Source organism: Dama dama, chromosome 19 (assembly GCF_033118175.1).
Source record: "Dama dama isolate Ldn47 chromosome 19, ASM3311817v1, whole genome shotgun sequence".
Taxonomy (NCBI): Eukaryota; Metazoa; Chordata; class Mammalia; order Artiodactyla; family Cervidae; genus Dama; species Dama dama.
The window spans coordinates 47,841,884-47,856,673 of record NC_083699.1 but is presented as its reverse complement, the minus strand read 5'-3'; the positions used below and the strand labels follow the sequence as shown (position 1 = coordinate 47,856,673).

Below are 14,790 nucleotides of genomic sequence, written 5' to 3'. Positions count from 1 at the left end.
ATAAGTGAATTTAGACTTTTCCTCTAGTCATGCTTTGGGATGCCTGTAGCCCTGGCTGACACCTTGATTATACCTTTGAGAGACCATAAACAGAGGGACCCGACTAAGCCACACCTGGATTCCTAACACACAGAAATGATGATATAACAAACGTTTGTTCTTTCAGGAAGTCAAACTTTGAAACAATTTGTTAAACGGCAGCAGATATCTAATATATATTGAATATACAAATACATATTGATCTGAACAAATCTTTCACCTACGCACAATTTTCTAACAGAGTGCTTTGGTGGTTTGAAAATATTTGTTCACTGAGTTATGCAAAACATTCCAAATATTGACCACTTCATTATACAATATTAAAAAAATAATAACTAGCTGTTAATGTCACCAATAATCTCATTAGAAGATTATTATTATTGGAAGATTTGAAAAGAAGGGAAGCGAAAAACAAAGGAGAAAAGGAAAGATATACCCATTTGAATGCAGAGTTCCAAACAACAAAGAGATATAAGAAAGCCTTCCTCAGCGATCAGTGCAAAGAAATAGAGGAAAACAACAGAATGGGAAAGACTAGAGATCTCTTCAAGAAAATCAGAGATACCAAGGGAACATTTCATGCAAAGATGAGCTCAATAAAGGACAGAAATGGTATGGACCTAACAGAAGCAGAAGATACTAAGAAGAGGTGGCAAGAATACACAGAAGAATTGTACAAAAAAGACCTTTACGACCCAGATAATCTTCATGGTGTGATCACTCACCTGGAGCCAGACATCCTGGAATGTGAAGTCAAGTGGGCCTAAGAAAGCATCACTAAGAACAAAGCTAGTGGAGGTGATGGAATTCCAGTTGAGCTATTTCAAATCCTGAAAGATGATGTTGTGAAAGTGCTGCACTCAATATGCCATCAAATTTGGAAAACTTAGCAGTGGCCACAGGACTGGAAAAGGTCAGTTTTCATTCCAATCCCAAAGAAAGTCAATCCCAGAGAATGCTCAAACTACCGCACAATTGCACTCATCTCACACACTAGTAAAGTGATGCTTAAAATTCTCCAAGCCAAAAAAAAAAAAAATATTCTCCAAGCCAGGCTTCAGCAATACGTGAACCGTGAACTTCCAGATGTTCAAGCATGTTTTAGAAAAGGCAGAGGAACCAGAGATCAAATTGCCAACATCTGCTACATCATCGAAAAAGCAAGAGAGTTCCAGAAAAACATCTATTTCTGCTTTATTGACTATGCAAAAGCCTTTGTGTGGATCATAATGAACTGTGGAAAATTCTGAAAGAGATGGGAATACCAGACCACCTGACCCACCTCTTGGGAAACCTGTACACAGGTCAGGAAGCAACAGTTAGAACTGGACATGGAACAACAGACTGGTTCCAAATAGGAAAAGGAGTACGTCAAGGCTGTATATTGTCACCCTGCTTATTTAACTTATATGCAGAGTACATCATGAGAAACGCTGGGCTGGAAGAAGCACAAGCTGGAGTCAAGATTGCCGGGAGAAATATCAATAACCTCAGATATGCAGATGACACCACTCTTATGGAAGAAAGTGAAGAAGAACTAAAGAGCCTCTTGATGAAAGTGAAAGAGGAGAGTGAAAAAGTTGACTTAAAGCTCAACATTCAGAAAACTAAGATCATGGCATCCGGTCCCATCACTTCATGGGAAATAGATGGGGAAATAGTGGAAACAGTGGCTGACTTTATTTTTCTGGGCTCCAGAATCACTGCAGATGGTGATTGCAGTCATGAAATTAAAAGACGCTTACTCCTGGGAAGGAAAGTTATGACCAACCTAGACAGCTTATTAAAAAGCAGAGACATTACTTTGTCAACAAAGGTCTGTCTAGTCAAGGCTATGGTTTTTCCAGTGGTCATGTATGGATGTGAGAGTTGGACTATAAAGAAAGCTGAGCACCAAAGAATTGATGGTTTTGAACTGTGGTGTTGGAGAAGACTCTTGAGAGACCCTTGGACTGCAAGGAGATCCAACCAGTCCATCCTAAAGGAGATCAGTCCCGGGTGTTCACTGGAAGGACTGATGTTGAAGCTGAAACTCCAATACTCTGGCCACCTGATGCGAAGAGCTGACTCATTTGAAAAGACCCTGATAAGGAGCCAGAATAGCTCAGTTAGGAGAGCATTAGAATGAAAAGACCCTGATGCTGGAAAAGATTGAGGACAGGAGAAGGGGACGACAGAGGATAAGATGGTTGGATGGCATCACCGACTCAATGGACATGGGTTTGGGTGGACTCCGGGAGTTGGTGATGGAGAGAGAGGCCTGGCATGCTGCATTTCATGGGGTTGCAAAGAGTCAGACACGACTGAGTGACTGAACTGGACTGAATCTCATTAGAAAGCCTTTAAGTACTAGGAAGCTAACAAGATCACAATCATGGACATAGACTTTCTAAAATTCTAAGTTCTGCATGAAAGCTTTTATTTCCTTAAATGAATGGCAACAATTAATGTCAGTTGTTTGCCTTGAAGCAGTTAACAGGTTTTGTTTACATTTAAGAAAATGTCTGCCAAATGCCTAATTCTATATAACTAGTTTGTCAGTAATCTTTCAAGAAAAATAGTGTTCCATAAGAAAAGCAGCTAGTTTAGGTTTCAACTCAAACACCTGTACAAGTGTTTTTCCTTAAAAGTAACCAGAGTACTTCAGTATGTGGAAGTGCCTTATGTACACATTCTATTTCATCAAAAAGAATAGTTTAAAAATGTGGGTCAAGATTAAATGAAATGAATTTTTACTGCTTTGCCAAGAACATTAATAAGTAAAATTGGCTTTTTTTGTTTTTAAACTGCAAGTGTGTATCAGTGAAGAATTCAACAAGTAGCAGCAGTTTGGTGTCACTATCCTGATTTAATTAAGATGGCAGTAATTTGACCAATCATTGCTTCTCAATTATCAGCCCAAATGTCAACACTGTGAAAAAGGCAAATAACTTGTTAGTATTATTATGAAAATGGTTCTGTTCTTACAGACCCACTGAAAGAGTATCAGGGACTCTCAGACCACACTTTGAGAAATACACTTTAATTCGATACTACTCCTAAGAAAATAGTTCTCCAAAAACCTTTTCAAAGTTATAATAAGGTCTACTAATGAAAGTTCAGACTGACTTACCAACTGTATAAAGTCATTCTTACAACCCTACCCTCATCAAACCAGAGGTAAAAGAAAGTGATGTTTCAGATGGAAACTCTTTTGCCTCAAACAGTTAAACAGCATAGAACCCATTTGCTGTTGTCTTCCCCACGCAAAGATCCTGCCTTTATTCCTTGCAATAAAGGAAAGAGAAAGCTTCCAAGGGCATTATTCCTGAGCTCTGTTACATTTATATGAAGAAAAAAAAAAGCAGAAAGCACATATTATTCTTCAATATTCAGACCTTATGGTGCTCTTTCTCCCATCTTTATTTCTGAATCTTACTCTCATCTTTATTTCTGACTCTGGACATCTTTATTTCCTTCTACAGTAAACTACAAAGCTGCCAGGTTAAAGATCAATCTTAAAACTCTCAACTAACTTGCTTTTTCAAATCAAAAGACATGGTTTATGTAATTTTCTTCATCTTTTTCTTACAACTTATTTCTTCTTTTAGCCTGCCTACAAAACTTCTTATAGATTTATGTTTTGGTATCACTATTCTCAACATACACATATACATGTGTATATATACATATGTAAATATACATGTTTCTATGACTCTGTCTACCTAACCAAATCATAACTTCCTCTTCTGGGTTTTGGGTTTTTTTTTTTTTTTTTTTTTAAGTTTTTTTGGCCACACTACATGGCAGGCAAAATTTTAGTTTCTCAACCAGTGATGGAACCTGTGCCTCTAACAGTGGGAAGTGCAGAGTCTTAACCACTGGACTGGCAGCAAAGTTCCTTATCCTCTGCAGTTTTAATACACCTCTTAATGCCTAAAATATCTGGCTCACAAAAGGTAAGTAAGTGCTTGTTAAAATAAAATTATAGGCAATGTTGAGCATCTTTTCATGTATTTGTTGGCAATCTGTATGTCTTCTTTGGAGAAATGTCTGTTTAGGTTTTTCGCCCATTTTTTGATTGTGTTATTTGTTTTTCTGGTACTGAGCTGCATGAGCTGTAGTATATTTTGGAGACTAATCCTTTGTCAGCTATCTTGTTTACAATTATTTTCTCTCATTCTAAGGGTTGTCTTTTAATCTTGTTTGTTTCCTTTGTTGTGTAAAAGCTTTTAAGTTTAATTAAATCCCATTTGTATATTTCCGTTTTGCTTTTGTTTTTATTTTCATTACTCCAGGAGGTGGCTCAAAGAGGCTCTTGCTATGATGTGTGTCAAAGACTGTACTGCTGATGTTTTCCTCTAAGAGCTTTATAGTAATGCAAGTCAAACTATAATGAGGTATCACCTCACACTGGTCAGAATGGTCATCATTAAAAAATCTACAAACAATAAATGCTGGAGAAGAAGCAAAGAAAAGGGCACCCTTGTGCACTGCTGGTGAGAATGTAGACTGATACAGCCACTATGGAGAACAGTACAGATTCCTTAAAAAGACTAGGAATAGAACTACCATGTGACCCAGCAATCCTACTACTGAATATACACCCTGAGAAAACCATAACTGAAAGAGACACATGTACCCCAATGTTCAGAGTGAATTAAGTCAGAAAAAGAAAGACAGATATTGTATATTAACGCATGCATATGGAATCTAGATGTTACTGATGAACCTATTTGCAGGGCAGCAATGGAGACACAGACATACGGAACAGACTTGTAGACACAGTAGAAGAGGGTAGGACGAATTGAGAGCAGCATGGAAACATGCATATCACCATATGTAAAATAATTAGCTGGTGAGAATTTGCTGTGTGACACAAGGAGCTCAACCCAGGGCTCCGTAACTACCTAGAGGGATGGGATGGGGTAGGAGACAGAGAGGCTCAAGAGAAAGGAGACGTATGTATACCTGTGGCTGTTTCATGATATATGGCAGACACCAGTACAATACTGTAAAGCATTATCCCCCTCACCCCAAATTTTTAAAGAATAACGATCTGCCTTCCAATGCAGGGGACAAAAGTTCTGTCCTTAGTTGGGGAACTAAGATCCCACATGCCTCAGGGCAACTAAGACCTGATGCAGCCAAATAAATAAATATTTTTTTTAATAAAATACAATAAAACTATAAATTTTCTTTAAGTCTGATTAAATGTTCTATTTCCTACCATCTTCTCTATGCACCTCAGATTGATACCATAATTTTTTGCAAGGAATAGAGATTATTTTTTCCGTTTTTCAATACAGGAATAACACTTCTAAAAATTAAATAAGAGTTCCCTGGTAGTTCAGTGGCTAAGACTTTCCGCTCCCAATGCAGGGGACCCAGGTTCAATCCCTGGTCAGGGAACTAGATCCCACATTGCCAACTAAGACCTGGTACAGCCAAATAAATAAATACATTAAAAAAAAAAAAAGTGAAGATATAGTGTATCAAGACAGTAAGGACATGGCGGTCAAGTGGGTATTTAAAAAAAACAGAGTCTTTTATCTAATGATAGATTTGTTTCCATTATAAGGCAGCAATTCCTTTTGCTTATTTTCCTCTTTTTGGCCTTCTGAAATAATCAACTTTTTAATCTCATTCACTCCTCAGAAGAGGCAACTGTGCAACTTGCCTCAGTGGAGTATGGAATTACAAGATAAGAACTGACTGTACTTGAAATAATAATCTGAGCAAGTCTTCACATCTTTTGATAGCTTTATTAAAATCCTGAAGACAACAATAAAGGCAAATAAAGCTAGGAAAAAAAGGTAAACTTACCACCAAACAAAGGCTCTGGTTCCACCAGTATTTCTTGCTTTTGAGGAATTGGGGCACGAACTTCCTCTCTATTAAGAAGAAATAAGTGGGAAAATATCCAAATGAAAACTGTTTTCTGCTACCTATTCTCACTGTAATTATTATGAATACATTCAGATTAACAAGTAAAATGAACAACAGACTTAGTGACTTTAAGGAACCACATTAAATTATGACAAGTGATTGTTGGGTGATTTTCAAATAGAGATTAACTGGGACAAGGTACCTGGCACAGATAGAGCAAATGGGCTTAAGGAAAGAGAACAAACATAAAAATAAAAAATACTGTGTCTTCCCTCTTAAGTTCCCTCCCCTAAATTCTTAAGAAAAAAAAAGATAGGAAATTTATACACACACAAAAAAAATTCAGGAATTAATGGAAAAATATGAGCTTAATGAAAGCAATATTACATCACCACTACATCAAATACAGACTTAAAAGACAGATATATTAATATAAGTTTAAACAGGCAGTTAATTCTATGCTAGTTATGACAAGAACTAAAGTAGTTGCTGTTTTGTTGTTTAGTCACTAAGTCATGTCCAACTCTTTAGTGACCCCATGGATTGCAGCCTGCCAGGTTCCTCCATCCATGAGATTTCCCGGCAAGAATACTGGAGTGGGTTGTCATTTTCTTCTCCAGGGGATCTTCCTGACCCAGGGATCAAACTGCATGTCCTGCGTTAGCAGGCGATTCTTTACCACTGAGTCACCAGGGAAGTCCAACCTAAGCAGTACTCTTGGATTCTTCATTAAAGAGACACTAATAACAGGAAAAAACTCATCTTTTAAAAGCCTATAAATTCTTCAGAGTTTACCTCCAGAGGGTTTACTAATAATCTGTCTCTTCTAGTGAACAATACTCATTTAGATATGCTGTAAAAATGATACATCTCTTTATATATCATTTAGTTATTTTAGCTTTAACTCAAATACAAAACTGCTGATTAATGTTCATAGCATGTAGTAGGTTCCAAATTTAATATGTTGCTCTTCTCCAACTAATAAAAAAATTAAAAAAAAAAAATAATAATAATATGTTGCTCTTAAAATAAATGTTAATTTAACTTAGGCCAATGTTTTTCATTCAGGTGTTTCTAATAGTAATAACTGAGCTTAAGGCTCGGTTTTTGACACCTAAAAGTTGAAACATCAAAACATGCTTTATTAAATAAAGTATCAATACTCATTTGTCAACAAAAACTAACATACTGTAAATAAAGAAGAACTAGTCAGACAAAGAAAACTATAATAAGCCAAATGAGTGAAGCATAAATGATGATAACTCAATATTACACTAAGAACTCTTTCTTACTGGATTTCAGTCACTGCTCACAAACAGAATTGCAATACTCTGAAGAAATAGACGTGTCTCTAAGAAGAAGCTCTATTAAATCTCTTTCACCAAAGAAGAACAGGCCATTATCTTAAGAAAAAGATATCTTAACAGACAACTTTTACCTGAATAGATCTTTCCATTATTGGTATACTCCACTTTACATTTTATGTGAATGTGTGTGCATGTACAGAATTATCTCAATCTAAGGCTTTCCTGCTAGCTCAGCTGGTCAATCTGCCTTCAATGCAGGAGACCCCGGTTTGATTCCTGGGTCGGGAAGATCCCCTGGAGAAGGGATAGCTACCCACTCCAGTATTCTTGGGTGTCCCTGGTGGCTAGGCTGGTAAAGAATCTGCTTGCAATGCAGGAGACCTGGGTTTGATCCCTGGATTGGAAGATACCCGGAAAAAGAAAACAGCTACCCACTCCAGTATTCTGACCTGGAGAATTCCATGCACAGTCCGTGAGGTCACAAAGAGTTGGACAAAACTGAGCAACTTTCATACAGAAGGCAATTTAATTACTCAAGAAACAAGTCTTAAATCTGATGAAACACACCAATTAAGGTCATGGCTAATTAGTAGTCCTCATACAGAAAGACATATTTTAGGTCATCTATTCCAAGACTGCTGGCTACCTAATGAAATGGAAGAATGGAACAGAAGGTGAACTGTATAGAAAGAAAACCTGTTTAGATAAAGTAGGCTATGGTGTTAGTCACTCAGTTGTGTCCGACTATTTGCAACCCCATGGACCACACCAGGCTCATCTGTTCAGGGGATTCTTCAGGCAAGAATACTGGAGTGGACTGCTATTCTCTTCTCCAGAGGATCTTTCCCACCCAGGGATCAAACCTGGGTCTCCTGCACTACAGGCAGATTCTTTACCATTTGAGCCACTGACACTGGCTTAGGAAGTAGATGCCACTATCAAAGGTTAATCAATTAGTAATACAAATAATCTAAGTCAAATTATAATGTAATTCAGTAGGAAAAGACATTCATTAATCAAAGTATTTTTAAGTACAATTAAGAAAACATGTTTTAAACAGTGAAGACTGATATGTCCCCCCAAGTCAGCTATGAATACCTGTTATAAACTAAATCATATTTTCATACTGATTTCCATTAAAGATTTGAGTTATGTTGGTGGAGACTGGATTACTGAACTTGAAATACACAGCCAATACAGATGGAAAGAACTTTGTAAGATACAAATAAAAACCTTTAAAGTTCACAGTTTGTGGGGAATCTAGAATCTGGAACTAGATTTTAAAAAAAAAAAAGCAACATGTCCTGGAATGTTTCTGTGGCTTTTTGTATCTAATTTAGTAAATATAAAATCTGCACCTTTGGCCTATTCTATTTAAGGGGCTCCCTCTTGTTTAGTATCTCATGTTGTAAACATTAAAGAGTTATAAAGGGCTATCTGTATTAAAATCTTATTTAAGGATCTTTGAAATTTTGACTCAAAAATCAATGTTTTTCATTTGAGGATCATTCACCTCTAATACTTTCCAAAGACTACTGGAATTTTGCCTAATAGATATTCATTTTAAACTCTCATTGGTATCAAATGTAAAGGGTGGAAAACATCAACGTACTTATCATTTGTTACTATTCTTCATATATTACAGTTCTATATGCTGAAGGTGCTTCTAAAGATTAGATACTCATAATAGTTATCTAAGGTATAAAGAATTAGAATTTTTTTTCAAAACTTTTTCATGACAACTCAAAACTTTCCTGGGACAATGTAGGAAAATCTAAAAATGGCAAATCTGATGTTTATTGGGCTCTACTTGCATATCTGCTACTTAATTGCTGCATAGCTTGGGGAAATGGCTATACTTCAGCTTCCTCTATAAAACATGGATAATAATACCCACCTATAGGATTCTTCTGAGAATTGACAGTGCTCTAGAGAACTTAAAGCACATAGTCTAAAAATTGTCACCTGACACGTTCAGATGCTTTCAACTTTTCATTTGTTCAAAATAGAGAATTAACCTAATTGACAAAAACGTAACTGCTCAATGTTGGCAGCAGGCAGCTCCTAATAATAAATATTAAATTCATACTCTGTGTGTGGTCTGACAGTGGAGACACTTGCTGAACTGGTACTGGGCTCTTCAGCGATTCCTCCACCATCCAAAAACATAGTGACTGCCATCTCCAGATTGTTGTTGCAGGCTTCAAGCATATGTTTCCCTACACTTTCACTTGCACCTGAAATAGTATAAAAACAAGAAAAAAGTTAAACAAAGACATTTTCTTACATTCAATTCATATCAGAAGACAGAATGCCCAAGGAAATTAATAGTACTTTTACCTCTTTAGAATGAATGTTTTTTTAATTATTTTTAAATGGAAGGATAATTGCTTTACAGAATTTTGTTGTTTTCTGTCAAACCTCAACATGAATCAGCCATAGGTATACATGTGTCCCTGCCCTCTTGAACCTCCCTCCCATCTCCCTTCCCATCCCACCCGTCTAGGCTGATACAGAGACTCTGTTTGAGTTCCCTGAGACATACAGCAAATTCCCATTGGCTACCTATTTTACTCTCACCATAAATCTCACCCTCTCCTCCCCTTTCCTGTGTCCTTAAGTCTATTCTCTATGTCTGTTTCTCCACTGCTGCCCTGCAAATAAAGTCTTTGGTACCATCTTTCTAGATTTCACATATATGCATTAGTATATGATATTCATCTTTCTCTTTCTGACTTACTTCACTCTGTATAACAGGCTCTAGGTTCATCTACCTCATTAGAACTGACTCAAACAAGTTCCTTTTTATGGCTGAGTAATATTCCACTGTGTGTATGTACAACTTCTGTATCTATTTATCTGTCAATGGACATCTAGGTTGCTCCCATGTTCTAGCTACTATAAACTGTGCTGCAAGGAACATTGATGTGTGTCTTTTTCAATTTTGGTTTCCTCAGCATATATACCTAGGAATGGTATTGCTGGGTCATATGGTGGCTTTATTCCTAGTTTTTTAAGGAATATCCATATTGTCTTCCACAGTGGCTGTATCACTTTACATTCCCACCAACAGTGCAAGTGGGTTCCCTTTGCTCCACAGCCTCTCCAGCATGTACTGCTTCTAGACCTTTTGATGATGGTCATTCTGACCAGGAGAATGACCATTATGGGAGAATGACCATTATGGCAGAAAGAGAAGAAGAACTAGAGCCTCTTCATGAAAGTAAAAGAGGGAGTGAAAAAGTTGGCTTAAAACTCAACATTCAGAAAACTAAGATCATGGCATCCTGTCCGATCACTTCATGGCAAATAGATGGGGAAACAATGGAAACAGTGAGAGACTTTTATTTTCTTGGGCTCCAAAATCATTACAGATGGTGATTGCAGCTATGAAATTAAGACGCTTGCTCCTTGGAAGAAAAGCTATGACCAACCTAGACAGCATATTAAAAAGCAGAGACATTACTTTGCCAACAAAGGTCCGTCTAGACAAAGCTATGGTTTTTCCAGTAGTCATGTATAGATGTGAGAGTAGGACCATAAAGAAAGCTGAGCGCCAAAGAATTGATGCTTTTGAACCATGGTGTTGGAGAAGACTCTAGAGAGTCCCTTGGACTGCAAGGAGATCCAACCAGTCCATCTTAAAGGAGATCAGTCCTGAATACTCACTGGAAGGACTGATGCTGAAGCTGAAACTCCAATACTTTGGCCCGCTATGTGAAAAACTGACTCATTGGAAAAGACTCTGATGCTGAGAAAGCCTGAAGGCAGGAGGAGAAGGGGACAACAAAGGATGATATGGTAGGATGGCATCACTGACTCAATGGACATTGAGCTTGAGCAAGCTCCAAGAGTTGGTGATGGACAGGGAAGCCTGGTGGGGTCACAAATCAGACACAACTAACTGACTAATTCTGACCGGTGAGAGGTGATATCTCATTGTAGTTTTGATTTGCACTTTTCTAATGATGGGCGATATTGAGCATCTTTTCATGTGTTTGTTATTCTGAAAGTTGTCTTTAAACCTTGCTTATAGTTTCCTTTGTTGTGCAAAAATCTTTTAAGTTTAATCAGGTTCCACTTGTTTATTTTTATTTCCATTATTCTAGGAGATGAGTCATAGAGGATCTTGCTTTCTTTTTTTTTTAAATAATTATTTAATTCTACACTGTTGTCTGATTAGTGTGAAATATATAAAACTAGAGAAGAAAGCAGTAGCATTAAAATAGTAGTCTTCCTTCATAATAAAACAAAAACTAAATAAAGCATTTGCCATTTCTTTAAATAAATCAACTATATATTCAATATTTGTTAATAAACTGAAAAATAATATGAAACACTATATCCTAGAAAGTTAGAACTACTTCATTAGAAAGAATGCAGTTCAGTTAGCAATTTCTATTTCTATCAGAAAGGAAGCATTTTCGTAATAATGGGAAAGAAGAGAAATGCTACATTTTTGGTCAAAGATATAATTAAATAAAAATCTGCTACAAAATGTCACTCTTCATCATTTGAAACTGGTCCTATCACACAGTTACTCATTTATTTGTACAATAAAGCAAACATAATCTGTTTGATGCAATGTAAACTGGTAAAGCCCTTTAAGAAATCAATTTTTAAAAAATATTTATTTATTTGGCTGCACTGGGTCTGAGTTGTGTGACATGAAATCTTCGATCTTTGTTGTTGCATGCAGAATCTTTAGTTGAAGTATATGAACTCTTAATTGCAGCATTTGGGATCTAGTTCCCTGACCAGGGATCGAACCTGAGCCCCCTACATTGGGAGCACAGAGTCTTAGCCAGTGGACTACCAGGGAAGTCCTAAGAAATCAATTTTATAAGATGTTATCAGGAAACATAAAAATACCCTTTACAATTTTTGACCCAATAATTTGGACTTGTAGTCTAAATAAACCTATAGAAGTCTAAATAATCTATATAAATCTAGTCTAGATAAATCTATATAAAATACATGCATAACCATGTCTATATACATGTCCAATATAACTTCAGTTAATACCGAAAAACTGGACAACATAAATGGCTAACAGCAGTAGAATCTAAATTGTAAATCTATTTGGTGGGACATTCTGTGAGCATTAAAAAGCATCTCAGGTCACAAGGAACTATATTCAATATCCTATAATAAACCACAATGGAAAAGGAAAAAAAAAGCATCTCAGACTTTCCATTTGAGATGATTTTCTTTCTACCTGAATTTTGTCCCTTAGAGTCTCCTCCAGGCAAGACTGATGGTGTGTTGGTTTTTTGTTTTTGATCTGATAACGCCTTTTATTTTTCCATTGTTCCTGAAAGACAGTTTCAGTGGATATTCTATTTTAAGGCTGACAGTTTTCTCCCAGTACACTGAAGATAGCATTCCGGTGTCTTCTGGCTTCTGCTACTGCTTGTGGGAAGTAAGCTGCCAGACTAAAGAAAAACATTTTTATAGCAATCTGTTGTTTCTCTCTAGTTGCTTTTAAGATCTTCTCTGTCTTTGGTCTTCAGCAGTTTCACTCTGATTTGCTGACTTTATTTATCCTTCTTAGGATTCATTGGACTTCAACCATAGACTTATCTTTTACCAATTCTGACAAATTCTCAGACATTTTCTTTTAAGGGTCTTAGTTGAGGCATGCATCAACCTTCTGTTGCAGTGTCCCCTGCACTGGAAGACGGATTTCTTAACCACTGGACCAGGGAAGTCCCTGCCAATTTGTCTTTCACCTGTTCACGAGCTTTTGTGTTGTGCTATGACCAGCTGCATCTGACTCTTTGCAACCCCCTGGACTGTAGACCGCCAGGCTCCTCTGTCCATAGGATTTTTCAGGCAAGAATTTTGGAGTGGGTTGCAATTTCCTTCTCCAGAGGATCTTCCTGACCCAGGGATCAATCTTGCGTCTCATGCATTGCAGGCAGATTCTCTACCATAGTGCCACCTGGGAAGCCCTCCTGAACTTTTAGTTTTAATTTTTTATAACTAGAAGTTCTGGGTTTTTTCTAATCTGCTTGGTCATGTTTCACAGACCCTTACTTCATACTCTTTACTTCGATCTTTTTCATTTATTCTAATATATAATCAAACCTACAGGAATTACAAAGACAAAAGATAAACTATCTGCAGTCTCTAGTGGTCACTGTCTCTTGTTTCTGCTGGCTCTTGCCCACTGTGCCATGGTTTCTTGTGCATTTTGTGATTTTTCTGACTGTGATTTCAAGTGGCTCAGAATTTTAATCTATAGATTTATGAAGATCTGTAGATTTATAAAGCCTGGGTTGAAGGTACACTCCTTCTCAGAGAAAATGATTTAACAGATTTTGTAAAGTACCTGAGGGCACTACCAAACAGGGGCTATTTAAAATACATTCTTGACCTGAAGTTTTATATGACCACAGGGGAAATGTGACCTTCTAAGAACCCTTGCTATAAATTCTCAGTGAGGATTTCTCCTACCACTCCCCAAATGCGAAGGTCCCAGTGTCATGAATGGGAGGGGTCTCCTTGCAGATTCTTCTCCTTAGGAAGGCAACAGGCTTGTTTCCTGTGCCCTGTGAGGCTATCAAAAGAGAAATTCAAAGCCATCCAGTTTGGGCAAATTCAACCAGGGTGAAAGTTTAAACCTAGCTAATGTCTCATTCCCAATTTCATTTAATATTTAGCTTCTGAATATTCTTTATTTCCTTGCCAGCCCAGTGAGGGATATTCAAAGATTTTTAAAAATAAATATTTAAGTCAAGTCTTTAACTCTCAACTCCTAACTGATCATCATTCCATCTTCCACCTTGCTGCTGAGGTTATGTTCTAAAATACAAGTGCAATTATCACACATAAATACAAACACAAATACACACAAATGGCTTAAAATTCTCTAATGGCTCTCTGATACCTATAGTATAAATTTCAAAGTCCTTATGATCTGGCAAGTCCTTTATGATCAGACCTCAGCCTCTCTCTCTGGCTTTGCCTCTCCTCTTCACCATCCTACAAATTCAGTATTGCCACACCAAATTACATGCCTGGAAAGTCTTTATTCTCCTTATCTCCCCCTTCATCCAGTTCATGCATGCTCAAGAATCACTGTAAGCATTACTTTTGTCAATTCCCGTGCTGAGCATTCTCTATACTACCTCCTCCCCACTCTCACCGCTGTGATACTCTACTACATACGTGGATATACTGCTGCTGCTGCTGCTAAGTCACTTCAGTCATGTCCGACTCTGTTCGACCCCTTAGATGGCAGCCCACCAGGCTCCTCTGTCCCTGGGATTCTCCAGGCAAGAATACTGGAGTGGGTTGCCATTTCCTTCTCCAATGCATGAAAGTGAAAACTGAAAGTGAAGTCGCTCAGTCATGTCCGACTCTTCACGACCCCATGGACTGCAGCCCACCAGGCTCCTCTGCCCATAGGATTGTCCAGGCAAGAGTATTGGAGTGGGGTGCCATTGCTTTCTCCGACGTGGATATACTACTAAGCACTAAATGCTGGTTTACTTTCTTTTTCCTCCAAAAGAGCAGGAGCTTCTTGAACACAGGGATTTGTTTCTGTCTTGGTATCCCCAGCCCTAGCATT

General features: G+C 37.4%; 1 protein-coding gene across 1 annotated transcript in view; it reads right to left on the bottom strand.

Annotated features, from left to right (window-relative positions):
• Positions 1-14,790, bottom strand: part of UBXN7 (UBX domain protein 7) — a 58,846-nt gene that overhangs the window by 29,716 nt on the left and 14,340 nt on the right. Inside the window, exons 2-3 of the mRNA XM_061166914.1 lie at positions 9,304-9,451; positions 5,845-5,912 (exon numbers count right to left, since the gene is read on the bottom strand). Of these exons, the coding sequence (XP_061022897.1) occupies positions 5,845-5,912; positions 9,304-9,451 (216 nt within the window). The remainder of the gene's footprint in view (positions 1-5,844; positions 5,913-9,303; positions 9,452-14,790) is intronic.